Raw genomic sequence first — 23,943 nt, forward strand, 5'->3', positions numbered from 1 at the left:
TATTACTATTTTTTCTGAAGGTAATCAGGTGCAAACTATTTTATCTATGCAACTTGAACCAAAGAAAAAAAAATGGAGCATCGCGGTTCGTAGTAAAACGCGGATTATCGAAACGACGTACATTAATTCAGGATTCGAACTGAACTGAATGGAGTCAGTCAATTCAATTTCAATCCAATTTCTGTCTCCGGCGACTAGCCACGAGTCACCACTTGCCCTTATATAAACTTCTATTTCCGGGTTCAGCTGTCATTTCATAACTAACAGTTGAGGGCAGTAGTAAACGTGCGAGAACACGCGTCTGAGAGACCTCGAAAAAACCGTTCAAAATGATGTCAAACATAGTTTCAAATGATAAATCTACAACTGGTAAGTATGTCTTGAAACGCTTATCGTAATCTCATGATGAATAGAATTCTACTCTAGTTACATAGACTCTATGAGTATGATAGAGTAATAGTTAGAAATAGAAGGTAGATTTTTGTCGTCCTGCTGAGTGGACATGCAGGTCTTGTTAAACTTTCAAGCTCCCTTCAACAATATTTGGCTGTGGCTACGGTTACGGGAAGCAGTAAACGGAGTGCAACAGCTGCGGTTGCGAGAGTCCTGTTTGCGCAATTTAATTTTGGATTTGATTTATAATTTCAGTAAAGACAGTGGAGACAACTGCTCGTCCTGGTGGAATGGAACTAGTCTGTCCTTATAAAACAACCAGACATGGCGATCCTAATGATCTAGTGGAGTTGGCGCAACAAGTTCAAACTGTAAGTACACAGGAAAACCATTGAATTTTATGAGTCAAGAAATATTGTAAAATATTCTGCAGTTGTCAGTGTGGTCACTTGCCTGGAAATCGGGGAAAAGTCAGCGGATATTGTAAGAAAGCCATAAATCATAGAAATTTGTTAAGATTGCTAGATTGCACATAAAATCAAACAGTTTCTGTCCATGTCTTACATATTTTACTGTGTTAATTGATAAGATTCTGATCAGATTAAGTCAGGGGAAAACAACGTGCCTAGTCAGGTAAAAAGCAAGTCAAATAAAAGTGGCCACCCTGGTTGTATTATGTTCAATTCTTTCAAAACACAAAAGATTATAGAATCGAATATTGTTCTATGAACCGTACAATGTTGTTTGTATTTTCAGGCTGATCAATTTACCCGTGCTAATGCTGGTAATAAACTAAGAGTAATAGCTGAACAGATCAAATTCCTCCAAGAACAAGCGAAATCAGTGAGTAATCTAACTTTCAATTGCTTTCAAACAATTACTGCAAACCTTCACAAGAATTTTTTTTTTCTTTAATAGATTTTACAAGAAGCAAAACGTGACAATGACCTGCACCATGCTGCATGTAACATGGTGAAGAAACCAGGCACGATTTATTACTTATACGAAAAAAAATCCGGACAAACTTATTTATCGATCGTGTCCCCCGAGGTAAGACCACATGTTCATGATTCGGGTTTACTATGATAAAATTTCTTTCAGCTCTTTAACACAGGGTCCTATGACTCCTCGATTCGTTAAAGACTCCTTCTTAATGGTAAATGCTTGAAACTTCTTCAATTTGAGCAAAATTCCAGAAACTCCTTTAAAAATCTTAAATTTTAGAGGAAAAGGTAATAAGAAATTTTAGAAGTTGTACAGTAAATAGGCTACATCTGAATCGGTACAGTTGGACCAGGATTTATTGCCCAATTAGGCGATTACCAAGTTAGAAAGGATAGGAATTTGCTTACAAAAATTATCAGTTTACCGAGATAAACATTTCCGATTCAGGAGTCTACAGTAATTGGGATATAAGCGATGCACTCGAAATTTAAAATTTTCTCCCTGAAAAACTCCTTATATCCAAGAATGACTGATTTGTAACGACGCTGTTGGATTAATTCGTTACAGTGCTTTAGAGCCATCCTGAATTGAAGCGCTCTATAGATTTTGATTGATAAAGCGTATTTCGCGTATTTTCAGGAATGGGGCGCGTCGAATCCGAACGTGTTTCTAGGAGCGTATAAATTGGAATTCGACATGTCGTGGACTTCCATCGAAAACATCGGCAAACGAGAAGAAGACGACGCGATCGTCAACAAAATATTAAACGCTCAACTCGCGATCGAAAATAAAAAGTGATATTTACTCGATTTTAATTCGGAATGATGGGTTTTTAATGATTTTACGGCGATTTATCTGTGATACGCGTTAAAAGGGTCTGAACTGATTATACGAAACATGATGAGGTCGCAGATTATGATACATAGTAGGTTAGAGAGTAAATAGGTTGCAAGCTTTTTGGAACGGTCTCGTTATAAAGCAAGTTTCTTATTCCGGTTTAGGAATAGCGGTTCAAAATTACTAACTCTCTACAGGCAGCGTCTATTGAGTTTACTGATTGTGCTATGGTCGACATACTGCCCACATCGGTGATTGAACATTTTGGTGGTATAGAGAGTATGGCGATGCAAGATAATTCGGACGAGATTCAAGATGAAATAAAGATATGCCACACCCCGGCATTAGGCAGGGATGCTGATATATCGGGGTGGACTATTCCTGAATTCATTGAGCATAATCTGGTCGAAATGAGAATTCTGGAATCGGTTGAGACCAATTGAAACCTGGGGCCAGTTAGCTCAAAGGTTGGCTAAATACAACCAGCGGAAAAATACCATGATGGTAACTTTTAATTGACACTATGTCAACTGGTCAACTCAAACCATGGACTCTAAAACGAAGTCCATGCTCTAACCAACCTTTGACAACTGGCACCCACCTATGAAATTTCCTTCTAAATCTAATAGGGATGGTTGTTTTCATTTTTATGATCTCAACTTCTTGTATATTGTACCAGTGATTTGAGAGGGTTGCCTTCTGATCCCGGACTGTATTCCTCTTGTCGTATGCCGCATATAATTATATAATATATATATATATATATATATCCTAATAAAGTTTATGGTTAATGATATCAATTTACTGTTGAAAAAGTTGTTGCCCGATTTTCAATCGGATTTACAATCTCGCTTTCATCTGACAGTCGATAGGACAAAAGGAATGAAATCACAATAAGATTTTAGTATTCAAAAATAGACATTTATTGATTCACTATTTGAATACAAATATATAGTGCATAAAATTCAAATGCATTTAAAAATTATATACAGTCGCCGATATCTACAAACAATATTATGCAATCCAAGCAGAATAAATGTACCGCATGAACTTATCTGCCGGATAAGTTGTCTAGTCTAGAAAAGACCTTATATAAAAATATGAGGACGGTGAAATAATGAATTTCTTCATTAACCCAGATGTCGCCCTGTGCATATCGATGTACAGTAGCTTACATAATTCTACGATAATATAAAACAAATTCAGTGCAATTTCAACAATATGGTGCAAAATAGCAACGCAAGAAAAGCTTAATAGAAAAAATAAATCAATCTAATCAACAACATTTGATTCATGGTAAGAAAATCGTAATTAAAACGGGAAAACATTATCACAGTCATTTATAAAAAGCTTAGCAGTTTGAAAGGTAATTTAACGGTAAAAATCCTAGATATAATGGATGGAAATTTCAATGTTTACAGTTATTAGATTTGTACAGTACTTTACCCTGCTTTACTCTCTCTAGCCACGTGGCAACATAAGAATGTCTTAAAATATAATTATTTATCACACATCAAATTCTTTTTAGAAAGAATTTGTTCCTTGTTGAGTATTTTTAGTGGCGATTCTACTTAATTAACGAATGGTAATTATTAATTTATTGGTTACTGTGATTACGAGTAGTTTCAGGATTTGGAAGCGAACGGGCCGAGACTATGATCGATTTCCCGTCTCTTGACGCCGATGCTGAAATTCGGTCGATGCTGCCGGTTTTTGCTGATATCCGGATTATATTTACACGGATCGGGCGTCGGCTCCGGGTTGTTCCACAGGATAGTGCCGCCGCGTCTGAACTGATGGGAAAATGCGGCGCCGGTTCTGTGCGTCAAATGATCGGCGTATTCTGGATTGTAGTCGTTCGGAGAGGGTTCACTTTCACAACCTGGAAACAGATTCAATAAAAATAAGAAAGATAACATCGAGGACTTTAACACGGTGGTCAGGTGTTGAGTTGTCCTCAAACAGGTATCCCATTAATCCTCCAGATTTTACCATCCCTAGTCCGCTTGTTGGACACTAACCTTTTTTCGATATTGAAAAATTTTGTCTCGAGCCTATTGTAAACGATGGGGCCTCGGGTACAAAATTTTGTCCCCTACCCAGTAGAGATTTGTGCCGGTAAGATGTTGGAGCGGGCCACTGAAAAAATAAAAAGAAATTCTCACAGAATTCCACTTAAAAGTCCACAGGGGCTGGTTTTACAAAGCTACGTACAATCATCAAATCATATCAAAAATAAGAAAGTTGTGCCATTAAGTAAAGTAATGTTAATTTTGCTTTGTGAAACTGTCCCCAGATTGTTATCTCCGATTGATCTTTAAACATCCTAAATGATAAAGACTGATCTATGCCCACCCACAGTTTGGACCTGTGGGTATATAAGTATTTCATTCTACCGGTACCTTTCGATCTCTATAGAAGTCAACCTTATCACACCAGATGTGAGGAGTGCTAAACCATGGTTTTTCCCATGACGTTCGTCCACCACCACCTAAAATACGCAGAATAAACTAAAGGCCCGTCACCGACCTACGCATCTCTGACCATATCTCAGAAGCCACCAAGATTTTAGCGATGTCAAAAGCGGTAATTATTTCAGTACATGAGAGATACATGTATAGTGTATATAGCAAGCAGACTTCAATGAACCTGATATACAGCCATTCTAGCGTAACTTGGAACTAAACTTGTTTAATTTGTTCAAATTTGTTTCATTTTTCCCCGAATCGAAATTCCTGATGCACTGGTTTAAACGTTTTCTCAAGTCTAGTACCTAGCCGTCGTTCCACAACCGGTAACAACGACTGGTATTCAGACTATGGTTTTCTATATTGCAGACATCAGTTATCCATAATTTGCCTATATCAAAGCTATACACTAAAGCATTAAACTAAATGCCATAAGCTGATAACTATTCGAATTTCTATTTCATTATGGATTATAAGTAAAACTATGCATTCTAAAACTAAATAAGCTATGATTATAAACCTTTTTCTGGGTGACATTTACGCCCGAACGAATAGGCGGGAGCGTTTTTCTCTTGAAGTGGTTTGCTAATCGGTGTGTAAGACCAAGGTGTCGGACCTTCCATATCGATACGCAGCGGGGGCCTTGAATTAATCGCTTCGTCGTAAGTGACAACTTTACGCAGCATGGTTGGAGTTTCTACGAATGGTCGAACATCTCTTCTACTTCGCGGCCTACAAATTAGAAGAAAAAGTTAGCCTAGGGGCAGCAGATATTCTACAAATTGGAAGAAAAAGTTAGCCTAGGGGCAGCAGATATTCTACAAATTGGAAGAAAAAGTTGGCCTAGGGGCAGCAGATATTCTACAAATTAGAAGAAAGAGTTAGCCTAGGGGCAGCAGATATTTTACAAATTAGAAGAAAAAGTTAGCCTAGGGGCAGCAGATATTCTACAAATTAGAAGAAAAAGTTAGCCTAGGGGCAGCAGATATTTTACAAATTAGAAGAAAAAGTTAGCCTAGGGGCAGCAGATATTCTACAAATTAGAAGAAAAAGTTAGCCTAGGGACTGCAGATATTCTACAAATTAGAAGAAAAAGTTAGCCTAGGGGCAGCAGATATTTTACAAGGGGTGGTTGATTTTTTGAGGGGTGGATGTAAAGATGAAAGAGAAGGTCGCCCCTGTAGAACCTTTTGTAGGGAACACGTGTAACTGCTTACTTGGATGAGGCCATTGTGACGGTAGCGATTTTCACCATAGCTGGAGGAATCTTTGATCGATTATACGCTCTGAACGGACTCTTACAAACTGATGTAGATTCATGTTTCACGCCGCTCTGCGAGTATGGACTCGGTAGTCGTGGAAACTGTAATGAAGATGCCTGATCATTGATGTGAGGGATGATGTCCGGTCCAGATCCCGATGATTGATGGGATAATTTGCTGTTTTCTTTGATGATGTTTTCTTTATTTGTGATGGTTTCAGCATCATCAGAGTTCGCGGGATCTGTCGTATCCATCCTGTCAAAAATATTAAATGGAAAATAGATTCATTTATTTCAATCGCTACTATCGACTCCGAGTAGTATCCTCCTGAGTGATACTGATAGAGTCTTGTGATGCCATCAGCAGGTTCGAATCCCTAACCTTCCAAAAAGAAGAATGAATTGACAGAGTCAGAGAGAATGTGGTGTGATGATTGACAAAGATATAGGGCCTAATCAAATAACAGTCAGTAGGTAGTGAGAGATTAGGTTATTAGTCAAAAGTTAAATCAAGGTCATCCAATTCCAGTGACCTCTGACAGTCACTCCAGACTCCTCCACACTGGCTCCAGATTCAGAAGAGTCAGTGTGTTCCTTTTTCTATCCATCCCAGGCATTTTCAACAACATTTGGTCTAACTGCAGTTTGAGTCACCTATCCACTGGGTGGCGCTTGTGTTATTAAAGAATAGTGTTATGGTAAGGTTAGGTACATAACCAATAGGGACACCTACTAAACTGCAGTCACCCAACATTTAATTTTAACAGATTTTCACACTATTTAATTCTGGTTCTTCAGTTCTTGCTAACAACGTTTTGGTTAACGTCAGTTCCACATTCAAAATGTCTGTATTCATCCTTAAGTAGATATTTACAAATCGAATTAGATCGTGTTGCTAGAGCTGCTGATAAATGGTAATTTCTAGTTTACCTGTGTACGATTCGATTTAGTTCATTCCATCCACCATTTTGTATCCAATGACGCTCGGTTGTTCTCGGCGGTTAACCTAAACTGCCGTATGACGGACTTTCAATCGGCTCCAGTAGTATACACACGGAAGCGAGGAATGAGTGGGAGGCCTCCGGATATCTATCTCCCGCGGTTAGGAAACAACCTATCAAAAGTCTTATTTTACTTCCGCCTCCACTTTTTTGTGAATTCTCGAATTCTCAACAAAAACTGCCAAAAAAACTGAATGGATTTTTAAAACAATTTAAAACAGTCAAAATAATATCTGAATGAAGGTCAGTTTTGATGATGGATTCTTTTTTTCGAGAGAGATGATAGGTGCATTGATTATTGGTGCTAATCCGTCAAAGTTAAATGCTCTTTTTTTCCTTCTCAAACTAAAACTAACTGATAACGTCGGTGTAGGACTGTAGGGACGTAGGCCTAACGAATTAAATTTCAAAAATGGCCGTCCATCCTTTTGGTGATGCTATTGCTTCAGCCACTTTTTCACTTCCCGGACTCTCAGTTCACACCCGTCCAACGCAATCCCAGTCCGCAGTTTCTTTATTGGTCGTGTTTTATTTTCGTTACAACAGGTTAGATTTATGAGATGCCGATGAAACGACGTGGTTTATTCGGGATGCAATCGTCGCGGACTCTGTTCTCATTCATTGCTAAACCGGGTGAAGAATGGTCTTCAGATGATTCTGGAGATTCTGATTATCGTGATCCGGGGTATGTGTGTGTGTTATCATCAGGTTCCCGCATTTTTTCTATTAGATTTGATATTCCCTGCGCTCGAGAATTCTGGCTTATTTATTGAACAAAGTGGCTATTCTTACGTGGCCCGTAAGAATTAACTGCCGGCTATATTTACGTCTGTTCCTACGAAACTGTGATCTCTACGCTAATGACTGACGCGCATGCGTACAGAGGTGCGCGACTTAGAAAATTCAAGGAAAGTGTGGAGAATAGAGTTAGAGAAAAATAGAGCGGATTGAGCGAGACTCGAACCCGGGCCAGTAAATTACTAGCGCAGCATCATACCACTAGACCACCGAGCTCGCTGACAGTCGGCCGAATGTTTTAACTACATATAGCCTCACCTTACCCTAACTCTATCCCTACCCGGACGTAAATAAAGCTGGAAGTTAATTCTTACGGGCGACGTAAAAATAGCCACTTTGTTTATTGAAAGTCTTTGGATTTGTTGGGATTTGAATTGTCGATGTCTTGTTGTTTTTGAACATGGATCAGCTTGAACCCCTTCCTCCCCCCCCCCCTGTTCTAGATATCTTATGATTCAAGCAGGGAATCTTTAGTCAAGGGTCAGGGAATCTTAGATCTATAAGAATCCTGCCGGATGTGGATATTTTTCATCCTGGAAATAAGAGTATGTTCCAGGAAAAAGAGAATGGATGATTATCATTAAAAGAAACCGACGAAATCAATTGAGACAACTTTAATTGATTTTTTCTTTAGTTTCGGGTGGAATCCTTTCACTTATCTCCAGGGTTTCTTTCCCTTAAAATGACAATGATAGTTAAAATAGTAAGGGAGTCCTGAAGGGATATTACCAGAAGCCGGTTGCACAAGACCAACTAATTTCTATAGCCAATCTAACAACTTAAGATTTAGGAACACTTTTGGACTTAAGTCATGGCTGTGCAACTGCCCCCAGAGGAAAGGATAGTTTCAGACAAAAAATCTATGATATTGTGGGTTTTTCTAAATCAAGACTGGAAAGACCTGAAGTTTAGTAAACGTTGATGATTCGTCGGTTCTCTTGAAGGAAAAACTCTGAAGAAGATGAAGACGATGATGAATATACGCCGAAATCTAAAAAACCGAAACGTTCGACAACGAAAACAAACGGCGTCAAAACGAAACGAAAATCAACGCGAAAAACTGCGACGAAATCGAAAAAAACGAAAAACTATTTCAGCGATGATGATGATAACGACGATGACGACGACGAGGATGAAGACTTCGCCGCCGATACGCCGTCGACGAGCAGCCCGAAACAACTAGCAAAAATATCGCCATCGTCGAAAAAAACAAACAACAAGAAAATCAATCATTTCAACGGACGTAAGCCGTCGGATGCGGTCGGGAAACTGTGGGGTAAATGGATGCCGCCGGAGGTGCTCACTAAAATATTCACTCATGTCATAGAAGAGGCCGGAGCTATTCCATTCCTTATCAAGTAAGTTAAACCCATTCGCTGCTGGCTAAAAATATAATCGTACTTACGGTTCCGTCACCAGTGCCACTACAAATATATTTGGTTCAGTCACCAGTGCCACTACAAATATATTTGGTTCAGTCACCAGCGCCACTACAAATATATTTGGTTCAGTCACCGGCGCCACTACAAATATATTTGGTTCAGTCACCAGCGCCACTACAAATATATTTGGTCCAGTCACCGGCGCCACTACAAATATATTTGGTCCAGTCACCGGTGCCACTACAAATATATTTGGTCCAGTCACCGGCGCCACTACAAATATATTTGGTTCCGTCACCAGCACTATGAATATACTCATACTTGCAGCGGACTGTGGGCTCTAGTTGGATTTTTTGAAAACTTTTTCGGGAATTTTAACAACTGTCAGTAAACTGCTCTAATCTTGGGTGAATTTTTGCTGAGATTTATCCCGAAAAACCGTCTAAGTATTTTCCTGATTCTGAACTCTTGAAATATTCACAACAGTCCCCCCAACACTACCGAGTCTCAACTGAATTCTCTGATTCTCGAGGCAGTGTTAACTGTAATTGGCTTTGATTGTACGCGTAAACAATATTGTTTTTTTTTTTTTAGCGCTGGTCGAACTTGTCGATTGTGGCACGATACGTCGTTACAGTTGACACTATGGAGAGATGTGGATTTAACGTACGGTTGGATTACACAAACCGATAGAACTATGTACTGGTTGTGCAGTAATAGATTAACGCGATGTACACATCTGAATGTAACCGGCTGGAAAAACCTTACTAATTCCGGCTTTCAGGTTCGTAGCAATTCGTTCGAGGCTACAGTTATTATACCAGTTGTTCGAAAGTAGTTTAATGAGATTTAACCGGCTGATTGTTGATGTTGATTGTCATCTGGAAGATGCTCTTGCTTTTCTTTTAGACCCCTCCGACACTGTTATCTCTAACCAACTTTTGAACAACTTTATCGCAGGAAACTTCAGCGTAATAACTTCTTGTTCTTTCTGTGTTTCGATCGTATTGTCATTGTGTATTTTACAGGCAATCGTTGACAGTTGTTTGGAGTTGGAGTCGATCAATTTATCCGGATGCGGAAAAATCTCATCATCCAGTTTAAAAGAGCTCGTCGATAAATGTCCGTCTGTACGCTTTGTTGGCCTATCAGATACAAGTGTAAGTTACCAATAATATCAATAAAATGTCCCCCCTTAGTGAAGCATTTGGATTGCGTTTGAAAAATGGTCTAAATTAAGAGTACTGCATTTTTTAGGCTGATATGATTTCTGCTCAATCGTTGAGGTATCTCATCAGTAAACAGGGTTCGACGTTGACTGGTCTCGACTTGAGCAACAACAACCTTCTTGGTTTCTACGCGATATTCGTCGGGATTATGGTACGTTCGAAAATTTGCATTTTAAATGATTCACTTGTCCAGGGGCCGGTTCCATAGTCCATGACTTAGACTTAAGACTAGTCTAAGGCTCTTATAGTTATATAGCTAATCTAACAACTTAAGACCAGTCTTAAGATTTAAGACCACTTTTGGACTTAAGTCTCGACTATGGAACCGGCCCCAGGTGAATAAGAAGTTGAAAGTCTAATAAATTTCACTCATCTTTGTTCATGAATAGGAGAATTGTCGAAATCTACGATCGTTGAACATATCTAATATAACAGGAATGACGGGTTATATTTCGATGAATGTGGAAAAGTTTCAGGAAGGATGTCCGAAACTCGAAGTGCTCATGATGGCCAATACGAAAATCCGTCCAGTATTCGCCACCAAGGATAAAAAGGTTGGGCGAGAAAAGATTCGATTTTGAAAAGACAAAAATTGTTAATTCCTTCAATTCTAAGAAATAGGCAATTAGAAATTTCTGGCTAGTTTGTAGTTGTACAGTAAACTACGCCTAAATCAGGTTACAGTTGGGATTTGTTTTTATCCTACTAGGTGGTTGCCAAATTAGAAACTGAATTTAGTTACCGGTAGTCTTGAAATAAAAAAATTTTATTACAAAACCACTGAATTAATTAATGGTTTACAGTGATAAAGAGTACTGATTTAGGAGAAGTCTGCAGTAATTGTGATATGAAAGTGAACAAACGCTTCCTCAAAATTCGAAATTCTCTCCTTTAATACTCCTTATACCAAGAATGACTGATCTGTAGGGACCTTGATTTACGTCGATTCAATGAACATTCAGCTGTAGATACGTATGTTTTATGTTGTTCGTATTTCAGGATGAATCATTAGGTTTCCCGGCATTACGTGAGCTCAGCGTCGCATCAGTCAATGATGCATCTGTTAACTCTAGTCTACTTGTCGATGATGATCTCCTCTGCAGGTAAATAATACCGCAAATAGCAACGTTTAACCGTAATAATTTTTACGAGAAAAAAGATTCAAATTTACGTTAAAATCAGGAAAACCTCAGAGCATTTGTAAGTGGGAGGAATGTGGCCAGCCTGGTACATGTAAAATGAATTCAATTAATGTGGGTTTGTCTGAACGAGTCATTGCCTCATTGGCTTGTTTGAAATGTTATCCAGAGTTGATGATTATTTTACAGAATTCTGAAGAATGCGACGAATCTGTCGTTACTCGATGTACGCGGCTGTTGTAATCTAACGGCTGATTGCGTTTACATGCTAGAAGCGAAATCGTTGAAATATCTTTATGTCTCACACAGTCCTGTCACTAAATATGAAGGAATTCAGGTCATACTTCAAAAGGTTTGTGTCGTTTAATCAAATGCGGCGAAACATGCTGATAATCATCTATAGTTGAAATGATCGTTATCATGGCAGGAAATTCAAACTTAAAAGAGAAAAACCAAGATATTTGAGTTAAGTTTCTTATAGGTTATTATACTGTCTGCTTGTGTTGCATGAGGGAATCTAACCCTAGCATCATTCGGGAGGTAATATCTAAGCTGTATCGGGATTCGATTCTAACCCCGCAGCTGGAACCGTGTGGCCGTTGATGGAGGGTTTTGTGAAGGTTAACCCTTTCAGTGCGTCTACACCGCAGTGCGGTGTATAAATCAGTGATGGATTTTGCTAGTACACCGCACTGCGGTGTATTGATGTAATTAGTAATTTGTAATTATCTCTATTGAAAAATGGCAGCAAGTGTCAAACATAGTGAAATACTAGTAACTAACGATACACCGCACTGCGGTGTAGACGCACTATAGTGGTATTCCCATTGTTCAACACACTAGGGTGGAATTTTTTAGAATTTTCTCTAGCACTATAGGGTATTAATTAGTCAGCACTGAAAGGGTTAATCCATGTCTAAAAGATGCATTAATTTCAACCATCATAAGTGATTCACTTTTATCGTTTAGAGGAAAAACAACCGGCTAATTTTGTATTTCAAATTCAATTTTATCGCTCAGCAGTTTGAAAATACATGCTGACGACTATTATCCAACTATTGAACCACCAGTAAATGATGTTAGTCAATGTTTTATGTCCAAAATTGACCATTTCTTAGTATTATATATTCGTGCTTGAATTTGCGTACATGGGGCCCTTATTCTTTTTCTGGTGAATTTTGAGTCCTGCTGAAGTTTCCGATCTTAATATTCATTTTTAGTGGCATCATAGTTTACTAGAACTTGATCTAGCGTGGAATGTCTACCCGGGTATGTCGTTAGATATCGCGATACAGAAACTGTCTGTAATGTCGACGGAACAACCGGTCGCCTTAGAACGATTGAATCTCAGCGGAACGTCAATCGATTGTCACAGAATCAGGTAGTCTATCTCTACCTATCGTAGGGATCAGTCGAAATATAGGGGATTTTATTTTTACAGATTTGAAAAATCAGCTTGGTCCAGTTCCACAGTTGTGAGTTAAGATTTAACTCTAACTCACGACTGTGGAACTGGGTCCTTGTGATTAAGTCCCAATGTCGGAGAAATTTGTCCCCTAACAGATTTCTCCGACATTGGTTCTGATTGTCTGAGTCAAATTTTCCGACATTGGTGCACATCAATATCACCTCGCGCATAGATTTAATTTAAAGGGAGACGTCTTTAGGTCTACTTATCCTAATATATCTGTTGAGCCATGTGGGGGTCATCACGCTGTACAGCATATACTAATATAAATCATAACCGGTCTTTATTTCGACTATTTTCAGGTCGTTGTTGTTGACTTGTCCGAATCTGAAAGAGTTGAATTTGCAGTCGTGTCGGGGATTACCGCGTGGAATGAAACGTCTTTACGAAGGCGATAAACTCACTGAACTTATCGATAATATCGACGATATTTGCTCCGAATCGAACGATTTATGATACGAAGAGATTTGATTTATTCGCCCGTTCGTAACAAGTGCGTGAATTTATAGGCGTTCAGTTTAACTGTGGACCTTACTCAGCAAATTCGGCAGACGATTTATTATTGCTCGGTGGATCGAATATTGAGTTGAGAATACAAGGGTCGGATTTATGTGAAAAATGGATCTCTGCTTTGAAATGATTCTGAAGTTCAAATTGAAATATCATGGAAATTGTCACAAATTCAAGAGAAGTGTCGCGGCATAATATTTTTATTCCCATTTTATGCCATATCACGTTGAGCTCAGAATTTATGCACAAGCTGTATTGAAGTTTCAGAAATTTTATTTCATCTGTTCAGATTGAGATCGGTACACCATAAGTTGTTGCACCGAGACATGAAAATTGTAAAAAAATATATGGAAAGTGGGAAAAATCTGACACATGGAATAACAAAATTGCGAGTTGACCGGCACGGGGTAAGAAGTCAAATGTATGTTCTATTTCAGGATTTTAGTTTGTATTTGTGGTGTTACGATTGACTATTCATAACTAGATCAGATGATGCCGTCGTCATAGTTACGTACATGCATTTCGCTTACTAAAAAGTTTGTAATATTTAATTACAATAATTTATTTGTAGTGATTCCGAGCGGTGTTTATGTGACTCAGTTTCAGTTAGGCATCGTCGTAGACGGGGGAAAAGAGAATTAAAAGTTATTAAGTGGGTGTTTTAGATTCAATTGTTCACCTTAGATTTTAAGCAGAGAATATTATATATATAAATATACTGTGTTTGCATGAATGAATTTTGGAAACAGTTTTGCTGTATTGTGTCATGTATTACGTGTATACATTATGTCGGTATTGTTTTCATGCAATTCCTGATTATTTACGGGAAGCTGCTCCCAATTATTTTGAGTGGCTGGTCTGTCATGTTTGTACAATCATATTTTCTATGGGTATCGAGAATAGAATCCACTAATCGCCACAAATCATAAAACGAAATTTACGTATCAAATAGAAAAGTAAGACACAATGTTTGAAACTCTCTAGAGCCCAGCGTCGGGTGTGAGGGACAGAGACTAAACGTTCTGTTTTAGGGATCATTCATTGATTACGTATGCATAAAATTTGAATTTTTCGACCCCCCTCCCCCTCGGTACGCAAAATCGGCCATTTTTTCATATACATTAAGCATTACAGTACGCAATTGCACTGACCCCTCCCCCTCCCCTAATGCGTACGTAATAAATGAATGACCCCTAAAATGTTTTGATGGAATGAATATCGATTTTAATCTTTTAAATTTGTATATAAAACTGTAATGGATCGTAATATCTATTCCTCATGTCTTGAGTGTACGGGCTATTCTACTACTTAGATGGGTATTTCATTGACTAATGCTTTGCCCAGATGCTTTTGATCAACTGTAAGCGATTCACGGTATTTAGACTATCTTTTTATATACAGAAATCTGCATTTGAATGTAACATTGTTTTTGTACATAGATGACGTATGTACGAGTGTGGATCAGTCGCTTTCATTCAATAATATATGTACTTCAAATATCGTTCTTTTGAAGAGTCGTGATGTACACGAAAGTCTTGTATTTCGTCAGAAATAAAATAATGGAATAAAACGAAACTTTTCTTGAGAGTTAATATTCAATTTATATTCAAGGTTTGTGTTCATTCCATGAGTTTTCTGAGTCTTGGATTTGGGTATTTATTCGGAATCTAATTCACGACCATGTAAAATCTTATTCAATAAAGGTCTATTGAATTGTATCGCACATCTCCTCTGGCAGGCGAATAACCATTAATTATTACAGCTGTAGCTAAAAAACTTTTTCTAATGGAATTATTACTTCCACACTGCAACAACTTTGTTTTGTAAAAAGTATTAAGTTGTAAAACCGAAAGATGGGTGTTTTAAACTTTAATTTAGGAGTTTTAGGGCACGTTGACAGCGGAAAGACGAGTTTAGTGAAGTCACTGAGTACGATAGCGAGTACGGCGTGTTTTGATAAAAATCCGCAGAGTAAAGAGCGAGGAATTACACTCGATTTGGGATTCTCTTCATTCCTCGTCGACATACCGGCACATCTCGAGCAGGCTGCGGCAAGTGACGGTTACGATAAACTACAATTTACACTAGTTGATTGCCCTGGTCATGCGTCCTTGATAAAAACCATTATTGGAGGTTAGTTGTCACTATCCACGTATCGGTGGCAGAAAATGGTGTTTGGAAATTGAAAATTCCAGTTTAGTACCCTTTTTAGTCTATAAGAAGTATTATTTAAAAGGTCTATTTAAAATCTTATTTAAGTCCTTGCGTAAAAGAGTTTTAACACCAATACCTTAGGTACAACTAAGTATTATGTCTATAGAGTTCCCAGCATTCTGGGGTCAAAAGAATTTTGCGTCAAGCCCCTGTGCTTTACCTGGCTAAAAAAATCTATGTTCACATTTAAGTCAGAAATAGGCTCTGATTAAAGTTTTCAGGCTAGGGGTCGGTGCAACATGCAAGGTCGGCAACCAAACTAATATCAAGTGGTTGAAATCTGCTTTTTAGGTGCTCAAATAATTGATATGATGATCCTAGTCGTCGATATTGTAAAAGGAGTCCAAACGCAAACTGCTGAATGCCTCGTGATCGGAGAGATATGTTGTGAAAAAATGATCGTCGTAATAAACAAAATTGATTTAATTCCCGAACAAAAACGCCAAGCGACTATCGATAAGGTACCGACAATTGTGGCAATATCGTGAGATCTTATAATCAAGTAATCTATTATTGGAATTTCGCTAAAACAGAAAAGAAATTTCTAAAAAAACTTGTCAAATATTTGTTGCTATTATCGTAGATGACCAAACGGTTGCGAAAGACGCTTGAAAGTACGAAATTTGCGGATGCGCCGATCATACCAGTGTCGGCTAAACCCGGAGGACCGGAGGTTCGTTCCTTATTAATCCTTAAACCATTTAGGGTATCTACGGGGAAGAACCATTTTCAATGATAGATATGGCGTGATAAAAAGGATGGTATTTTCATTGAATTTGAGTTAAATTGAGCAAATTTGTTCGCTGAAAAATGTTGGCTTTATGAAATCTGAGGCAAAAATAAACTTTGCTTGTACTTCCAAAATCAGCATAATTTCTAGTTCAATTTCAATGAAGCCACTATTTTAATGTCGAGATTTCGGTGAATCATGTTAGTCCGGTCTGTTGTATAGGCCTATACGATTTTGTTAGATATTGATTCGTGGCGCCTGTAATGAATGTCGTCTATAAACAGGCTGCAGCTGGCGATGATGAAGAATCTATCGGGATTGAAAAACTCATCGAAACGATGAAACGTTTTACGTTCAATCCGAACCGTAGTTCAGGCGGTCGATTCGTGTTCGCTGTCGACCACTGTTTCTCGATTAAAGGCGTCGGTACAGTGATGACTGGTACAGCTCATTCCGGTAGTATCGCAGTCGGTGATGTAAGTCTACTCTTCATTTTGAACACGGTGGCCACTTACGTACCTGGAAATCAGGGGAATGTTAGGGAATTTTCATTTTCTTTAAAAAAGTCTGGGAATTTTGTAAAAAAAGAAAAAAAAAATGGAAATATGTTGAGATAGCTAGATCACGCGTAAAAATCAAATAGTTCCATCTATGTCTTCATACTACTGACTGTGTTAATTGATTGAATTCTTAACAGATCAATTCAGGTTAAACAACTTGCATGTCAGGGAATAGTCAGGGGAAAAGCGAGTCGCATAAAAGTGGCCGCGCTGTTGAATTGATTGAGACGAACCGTTGTCACGTTTCAGATCAAGAATATTTTCGCCGTTTTCAGAAACATGTTCCATCGCTTTCATCATTTCAGAATATTGAAATTCCGTCCATGAAAGTCGTCAAAAAAGCGAAATCTATTCAAATGTTTAAACAGCCGATAGCGAGCATAAAACAGGTCGGTTATTTCAGATTCATCTCAATTTACGCATCGATATCGGATATCGGATATAAGTATCACTTTTTGATGATTATATTTAAACAGGGAGATCGCGCTGGTATTTGCGTGACGCAATTCGACCCGAGACTGTTAGAACGCGGTCTGGTTTGTTCGCCGGGATCATTGCCGACGATCCACGCGGCGATCGTCTCCGTCCGGAAAATACCCTATTTCAAAGGAAGCATCAACACCAAGTCGAAATTTCACATCACGCTCGGACACGAAACCGCCATGGGAAGACTGTATTTCTTCGGAAGCGCCGACGAAGAACTGTCCCATGAAACGAAATTCAACTTCGACGTCGAGTACAAGTACCAAGACGGTTTGATCGACGTGGCTTCGAAATCATCGGAAGATAATGAGCTGGACCAGTTCAAACCTAAAATACAATATGTGCTGATTGAGTTAGAGAGAGCGGTTACATGCGCTTACGACTGTTTAGTGATCGGCTCGAGATTGGACACCGATATACATTTAAACACGTGTCGTCTGGCGTTCCACGGTCGTCTGCTCGTTGCGATCACCGACGCCGACTACCGGCGCTCGGTGCTGCCGACGTTGAGGATTTACAAGAATAAAAGTCGCGAAGGCGTCGTCGAGAGAATACACGACGAATACACGGTGATCGGGCGATCGTTGTTCAAGAAAGAGAGCAACTTGAACGCGTTTATCGGACTGAAAGTGTCGTTATCCACCGGAGAACGCGGCGTCATCGAGGCCGGATTCGGGCAAAGCGGAAAATTCAAAGTGCGAATACCAGGTTCGAATCTATATTGACAGCGGTTAGATAATCGATCTTTTTAAATCGTGGGTTCATAAATTAGTACAGATATCGCCGGGCTTATCCGACATGAATTGTGATAATGTACGAATTATTGCGTACAGTCACAATAGACAAATAGCCCTTACACTGGCGCGTGCAGATCATATAATTGAAACCCACTATATAGATTTTTGAATGATTAAAAACGAAATTTATTGGTCAGAAGTTAAATTATTAAACGACGTTTGGTAATATCTTTAGAGAACATCGTCAGGTGTGAGGGTAAAAATAAAACTTGGGCTATATATTTCAGATGGTGTAAACGCTGATACGCAGAAACGATTTACGGCGAAGAAAAAAGGCAAGAAATCGTCCGACTCCGCTGCTGCTGCTGCTGCTGCTGCTGCTGCTGCTGCTCTGCTGCTGCTGCTGCTGCTGCTGCTGCTGCTGCTGCTGCTGCTGCTGCTGCTCCTGGCGCGGATGCTGATGTTCCACCTGGCAGCGAACCTGTTAAGATATTATTGAACTTTAAGCGTTATGTTTACGATCCCCAGAAGACCATGATACAAATTTGACGAATTGATTGAAAATTTGATAGCTGTTTATAGTATATATACATGTGTAATACCACGTGCCCCGAAACGTCATAAAATTGTGCTGAAATTCGTATGTTTGATTGTTATAAAGAAGTAAAATAAAATAAATTCTAGTCATTAGAATTTTCTTATTTGTGTATGGAATCACGGAGCACCGATTCCAGAGTAAAGATCCACAGTTTATATTAAAAACGTATATTGATTGACGAAGTTCTCTGTTTGGCGAAGTTTATCTAAAACAACATCATCAGAAAAATCAAAATGACTAGTTACCGGTAAATACGATATTTTTGGATTCTCTGATAATGCAGTTTAAATAAACTCTGAACACTTTAATATCAACTGTGAGTTTATACTTGTTAACTGTTGAATACTGAGGTTTATATTAGTTTACCAGTCACTCGAATTCATTATAAAATAGTTGACTGAGGGAGAACTTTTTATAAGGACACGACTGCATCCGCACCAGTCACTAGTTGGTGATATGATGATGAGCTCCGTTGAAACGGTGACAAAAGATTTTATTGAATACTGAGTAAACATGAGGTACAATTGATTATCTATTTATTATAATCTCCTATTGATTAACGTTGACTTTCGCCTGGTTATTTTCGGTGCGCTAGTGCCGACGATTTCAGTAATTAGAGGTAGATCTTCCGTCTGGTAGCGACGCGTAGTGTTTCTCAGTGAAGTGCCGTGTCGAGGACGGCTGTGTGTCGGTGACAAATAGTCGCTAGGTGGCGCGGGAGGTGACGATCTTTCACGAGGGTATAAATAAGGGATTCCGACGAGCTCGGCTGTGTCCGGTAGATTCCCACCTCGGTCAGCAGCAGCAGCTGCTGGGGATGGTCTGTTTCGCTCTTTTTCCAACAGCATGAATTCGGTTCTGAAAGCTGAAAGCTCATCGCGTAATGTAAGAAATATTTCCGAAATGTTTTCCCTAAAGCTGGCGGATTTCTCGTTGACGTCGCAGCCTGAATCTCCTCTTTCGAGCGCGGGAGGACTGAGTTTTTGCGTCGATATTTTCGGAAGCACAATTCGTTGATCCACTGAAAATATTACGAAGATTGTCAACGTAGAATATAAACGCACCGGACGAACGAACCGTAAGAACTAACTGAAGAAAACGATATCAAACCATCCTTTAATTTCGAATGTTATTTTGTTAACTATTTTCAATGGTCTATAGCTATGGCACTTGTCATCGTATCTCACTAACTATACCTTGCTGACGTCCCTTTTCCCTGTGGTAAAACGCTACCTCGGTCATTGACATCGCTTTTTTCTTTCCTTTTCGCGAGTTAACCTGTAAAAGCAATCGGTATGAATACAGTCTGGAGAATAACGAAACATATTTAGACTGTTTTCAGTTTGTAGATTTAAACCCATGTGCGTCCTCTGGTTCCGTTTATCATCGCGTCACTGTGTAGGAGAAAGTTGCCAGAAAAAGTTATTAAACAAATAAGTAATCAGTGGATAGGAGTGATTGGAATCGGGAGTAGCCTACTCACTCGCCGTTTTGGGTCAGGGGAGACACGTCTAGGGGGCGTGACTGAGCCATTCTTAGACGCCGGCGGTTTCTGTTTAAAGGTGACGTTGTTGTCGAGTTTGCGATATATCCAAGCGGACTTGATGGCGGTCGATGAGAGACCGAATACGCTGCTGCGATCAATAGCGACCAGTCTGTTTATTTGTGGCAACAGATTTGTGGCATCAGTGACACGTGGTTTCTTCGCTAGTTGATCTGAAAAACCGATGGATCCCTGTCTATTATCTTTTCAGAATACATATAGTAAATTAGTTCGGAGGGTTTCCACATCACGAAGGTGGATTGAAAATCCTGAAATTTCCCAAACCTCGATCACGAACATGAATTTTTATTTCGCTATCGTAGACGGAAGAAGGGTGTTCATGATTCAGCGCATGACCTTCGAATATTTTGATTGGTTACAAGATGCTGGATGTTTTCGATTAGGCCTTATACCTTACCGTCAAATTTATGATTTTTCACGCAAATGCCATCTCCTATTATAGGCGGACAGACGGATGCCGGGAGTGGGCTAAACCCATCCATTCTTGTACATTTTATCATGGGTGGTTACCGGCGCCTAGCAATGCGGTGACAAATCCATAGTTACCGATATTGACATGCACGCAATTTAAAGGCGCTATCGTGTTGTGACGATAACAACATAACGAGAATCCCACAATAATGACGAAAAAAAACAAATTCCGGAAATGTTTCATTGAGCTGTTAGTTTATTCAACGTTTCGACTATGTTCTCTTTATTCTATTGACATACACGATTCTACATTGGTAAGTTCGCGCAGAAGGTGACGGATGGAAACATTTTCTACGTCAAATTTATCAAGAAGACGAAGCCATTTTGAAACGCGCAGCTTGATATTTTTCGCCCGCGGTCACATTTTACACCAATATTGCACAAACTCCCGCCGGTAATTGGCTGTTGATATAACAATTACTGGTTAATTCAAGCATTCTTCAACGTGACTGCGTCTTAACGATGGCTCATTGAACGCTAGATAATCGTCCGTTTTAACGCGCGAGGACTGACCGCGGTGCGGCCCCATCTGTCGCCACACACAACAGTCGCCGGTCATATTTCAGACAGCATTGGAAATCCATTTGAAGGCACAAAGCACCTGCGACATTGATCATTAGTTGTTGATATAAACGAATTTAATTCTAACCGATACTGTAAATATCCAGTAAATATATAGTTAAGATTTAACTCTGAGTTAACTCATTGAAAATAAACTAACTTTAACTCAGAATTAACTCTAACTCACAACTGTGGAACTGGGCCCTGGCTTCAATTTCCACCAGGTTGCGCACATTTGTGAAAATTTAACAGATAACGTAAATAGAATTACTGATGATAGATGTCGATTTTTGAAAGGAAATTCGATAAGGCGTCAGTTTTTCGATATTTCTATGTGGTAATATTCGGTTCTACTTGATAGGGTACAACTAAATCATGTATGTGACAATGTGAAACGAGTCACCAAAAAGACCGAACTCAAATTTAATCGAAATATTCGGTATGGCGATGCGAGGCTTTCTGCGGACTGATTGGCTTGTAAATCTGTGGTAAGCTAGTGCGCCGTGGAAAAGGTAATAAGTCTGTCAGGCGTTGATTGTTTAAGTTTTTCATTGTTTGTAGATAATAGAATGCGCGAATATTCCATCAGATTGGTGATAATAGTTTCCTCGGGATGTGAATTAACGTAAAACATGCGCTTCAAGCGATTCTGCCGTCGCCGACGATTTATTTCGCGCCCGATTTACCGTCGTAATACCGCTCGACGTTTCGTCTATTAGCGTTCACGTTTTATATTAACGAACTTGGCGGCTAACGAGCCAGAGCGAGGCTCGATCGACGGGTGCGATAATGCGTCATTTTAGCGATCAGTCGTTCGTAAATGGACCAGATTGTCAAGTGCCCGGTAAATAGAAAATACAAGGAAACAAACTATTTCACGCCTTAAAGATAACTGCTTAACATCGTCGACAAAATCAATGATATATTATAGATCATATAACATAAAGAAAGTTATTCAGAGTTTGAATAACGCCAATTTAATTGAATTGATCGGCAACCAGTCTAGCCCCTATATCGATGACGTAGTGCACGTCCATGCACCACGATGTTATAATAGATTGCCATTAGATTGCATTATCAAAAAGAAATAGAATTCAATCTAAATAGAAATCAAGTCAGAAAATCTATTTAAAATGTTTAAAAATGTAAATCGTTATTTTGAAACGCCAAAATTGATGACGTAATACACGCACGTCGAATCACGCGCAATATCTCTTGAATGAATCGTAGTTGTCATCAATGTGTAAAAACATTTAATTTTTACGGCGATTAAAAACAAAGAAGATTGGACGAGGGAAGCCCGCGACCCGACAGATTTAGATAGAAAATATCCCGAATTGGAAATTAATCGGTGGCCGGACTATCAGAAAGGCAGGCGTCCGAACGGAAATAGGAATACCGCTGAGCGCGTTGATAGAACATTTTGAAGTCATTGTGTCCGCGCAGAGTGGTTTCTCATTAGATCGATGGACGCGCAGTTATTCAGCTTAATCAGATTGATTCCCGATAACTTCACCAAACCTCTAATTACCGAATACACCAACTATACCCACCGGCTATTAACAACACACCGCTGGATACCACATCATTTTACTTAATTCGTGTTTTAGCTTCAGATATCTGAAGAAAACGTATCTATTGTTCCACGGGAATAAAATCGCGCGTCTGGAACGTCCGATCTTGGGGTAATCTTTCAATGATTACTCCACGGTCCGATAAACAGTTTGGTAAATTTCCGGAATAAAACGTTTTTACACCAAAATAAATCGGCAACAAAATGATCGTTGAGTTTCTACAAAGTCCTAACTGTGTGGTTTGTCATGCTTCGGGGAATTACGAGAATCAGATCCTGCACCAGGTCCTTGTTCTTACGTAGCTTTCATAAGTCGAGTGTTCCGTAAAACCCATTTCATCGCCTGCAATTGAGGTGTCATCGCTCTTCCTGTTAAACTAGTCAGAAAGATGCGACGGATAAATGCGGTCTAATACTGAGGTATTTTTGGTAATGCGAGAAAAACTGGTGATATATTTCTGGTCATTTACTTCACGTTACGTTTTGCCGATTGGCAGCGTTAGGCTTGATTGACGCACAAAAGCGCGCAACCGAGTGGGAATTATGCTTATACTTTATTTTCGGGAGGTAGGTTACCCATCTGGGGCTCACGAAAATAAAGTCAAGCCGCCGAATCATAAAACTTTCTCCACAAATAACGGTTGCTGAAATGCGAGTTGGCGACGGCGCTGACCTCGCACAAAATAGAATCGAATTTCGGAAATAGATCGCTAACGAAAGTATCCGTCTGCTCATGACAAATTCTATATAGATTATAGATTTGTGGCGACTTATCGCAACCGATTCTCAATCTGTATCAGTTTATCACTGAAACTAGCTGATAAATCGCTAATAGGCTTCATTCATGTCAGAATATCAACTACTTATCGAGACAAGCTTCAATTTTATCCGCGTCTTACGACGGCGCAAGTACCTCTCGCACACATCGCTTATTCGCCTAAGTTGAGCCACTCACTGCTGCTCATTACCCCTAATTTATTTATTTTTCTAATTTGCAGCCAATTTGTAGGTGATTTACGCC

The 23,943-nt window shown here is 39.2% G+C and overlaps 4 protein-coding genes across 4 annotated transcripts; 3 read left to right on the forward strand and 1 right to left on the reverse strand.

The window, feature by feature from the left end:
• The first annotated feature begins 248 nt into the window (after positions 1-248).
• Positions 249-2,979, forward strand: LOC141908968 (uncharacterized protein C1orf50 homolog). The gene is made up of 5 exons (XM_074799276.1): positions 249-369; positions 649-764; positions 1,150-1,236; positions 1,312-1,443; positions 1,978-2,979. Exons 1-5 carry the CDS (start codon positions 330-332, stop codon positions 2,134-2,136), a joined length of 534 nt encoding a protein of 177 aa, XP_074655377.1. The 5' UTR covers positions 249-329; the 3' UTR covers positions 2,137-2,979.
• Positions 2,980-3,135: 156 nt separating this feature from the next.
• On the reverse strand, positions 3,136-6,867 carry LOC141908965 (protein STPG3-like). Its single transcript, XM_074799272.1, has 6 exons — positions 6,835-6,867; positions 5,861-6,160; positions 5,164-5,375; positions 4,578-4,666; positions 4,197-4,314; positions 3,136-4,057 (listed from the first exon to the last, which is right to left on the reverse strand). The coding sequence occupies exons 2-6, from the start codon at positions 6,157-6,159 to the stop codon at positions 3,801-3,803; spliced, it is 975 nt and encodes a 324-aa protein (XP_074655373.1). The 5' UTR covers position 6,160; positions 6,835-6,867; the 3' UTR covers positions 3,136-3,800.
• A 166-nt stretch (positions 6,868-7,033) lies between these two features.
• LOC141908962 (F-box/LRR-repeat protein 6-like) lies at positions 7,034-14,990 on the forward strand. Its single transcript, XM_074799270.1, has 11 exons — positions 7,034-7,148; positions 7,452-7,590; positions 8,648-9,061; positions 9,680-9,869; positions 10,114-10,245; positions 10,343-10,465; positions 10,704-10,868; positions 11,314-11,417; positions 11,643-11,805; positions 12,674-12,834; positions 13,224-14,990. The coding sequence occupies exons 2-11, from the start codon at positions 7,466-7,468 to the stop codon at positions 13,375-13,377; spliced, it is 1,731 nt and encodes a 576-aa protein (XP_074655371.1). The 5' UTR covers positions 7,034-7,148; positions 7,452-7,465; the 3' UTR covers positions 13,378-14,990.
• Positions 14,991-15,260: 270 nt separating this feature from the next.
• Positions 15,261-18,833, forward strand: LOC141908963 (selenocysteine-specific elongation factor-like). The gene is made up of 8 exons (XM_074799271.1): positions 15,261-15,564; positions 15,937-16,106; positions 16,229-16,322; positions 16,667-16,851; positions 17,241-17,324; positions 17,412-18,126; positions 18,443-18,495; positions 18,597-18,833. Exons 1-8 carry the CDS (start codon positions 15,285-15,287, stop codon positions 18,702-18,704), a joined length of 1,689 nt encoding a protein of 562 aa, XP_074655372.1. The 5' UTR covers positions 15,261-15,284; the 3' UTR covers positions 18,705-18,833.
• The last annotated feature ends 5,110 nt before the right edge of the window (positions 18,834-23,943 follow it).

Source organism: Tubulanus polymorphus, chromosome 7, assembly GCF_964204645.1.
Source record: "Tubulanus polymorphus chromosome 7, tnTubPoly1.2, whole genome shotgun sequence".
Classification (NCBI taxonomy): domain Eukaryota; kingdom Metazoa; phylum Nemertea; class Palaeonemertea; order Tubulaniformes; family Tubulanidae; genus Tubulanus; species Tubulanus polymorphus.

What these genes read in the sequence shown, in the direction of transcription:
- LOC141908965 (XM_074799272.1), bottom strand. Translation starts at nt 6,159, where the DNA reads ATGGATACGACAGATCCCGCGAACTCTGATGATGCTGAAACCATCACA. An exon ending in GTCACAATGGCCTCATCCAA is followed by an intron (nt 5,376 to 5,860) that starts GTAAGCAGTTAC and finishes TCTAATTTGTAG; the next exon opens with GCCGCGAAGTAGAAGAGATG. An exon ending in TAAATGTCACCCAGAAAAAG is followed by an intron (nt 4,667 to 5,163) that starts GTTTATAATCAT and finishes TGCGTATTTTAG; the next exon opens with GTGGTGGTGGACGAACGTCA.
- LOC141908963 (XM_074799271.1), top strand. Translation starts at nt 15,285, where the DNA reads ATGGGTGTTTTAAACTTTAATTTAGGAGTTTTAGGGCACGTTGACAGC. An exon ending in GCCAAGCGACTATCGATAAG is followed by an intron (nt 16,107 to 16,228) that starts GTACCGACAATT and finishes CTATTATCGTAG; the next exon opens with ATGACCAAACGGTTGCGAAA. An exon ending in ATTCAAAGTGCGAATACCAG is followed by an intron (nt 18,127 to 18,442) that starts GTTCGAATCTAT and finishes TATATATTTCAG; the next exon opens with ATGGTGTAAACGCTGATACG.
- LOC141908962 (XM_074799270.1), top strand. Translation starts at nt 7,466, where the DNA reads ATGCCGATGAAACGACGTGGTTTATTCGGGATGCAATCGTCGCGGACT. An exon ending in GCTATTCCATTCCTTATCAA is followed by an intron (nt 9,062 to 9,679) that starts GTAAGTTAAACC and finishes TTTTTTTTTTAG; the next exon opens with CGCTGGTCGAACTTGTCGAT. An exon ending in TTGGCCTATCAGATACAAGT is followed by an intron (nt 10,246 to 10,342) that starts GTAAGTTACCAA and finishes TGCATTTTTTAG; the next exon opens with GCTGATATGATTTCTGCTCA.
- LOC141908968 (XM_074799276.1), top strand. Translation starts at nt 330, where the DNA reads ATGATGTCAAACATAGTTTCAAATGATAAATCTACAACTG. An exon ending in AAATGATAAATCTACAACTG is followed by an intron (nt 370 to 648) that starts GTAAGTATGTCT and finishes TTATAATTTCAG; the next exon opens with TAAAGACAGTGGAGACAACT. An exon ending in TATCGATCGTGTCCCCCGAG is followed by an intron (nt 1,444 to 1,977) that starts GTAAGACCACAT and finishes GCGTATTTTCAG; the next exon opens with GAATGGGGCGCGTCGAATCC.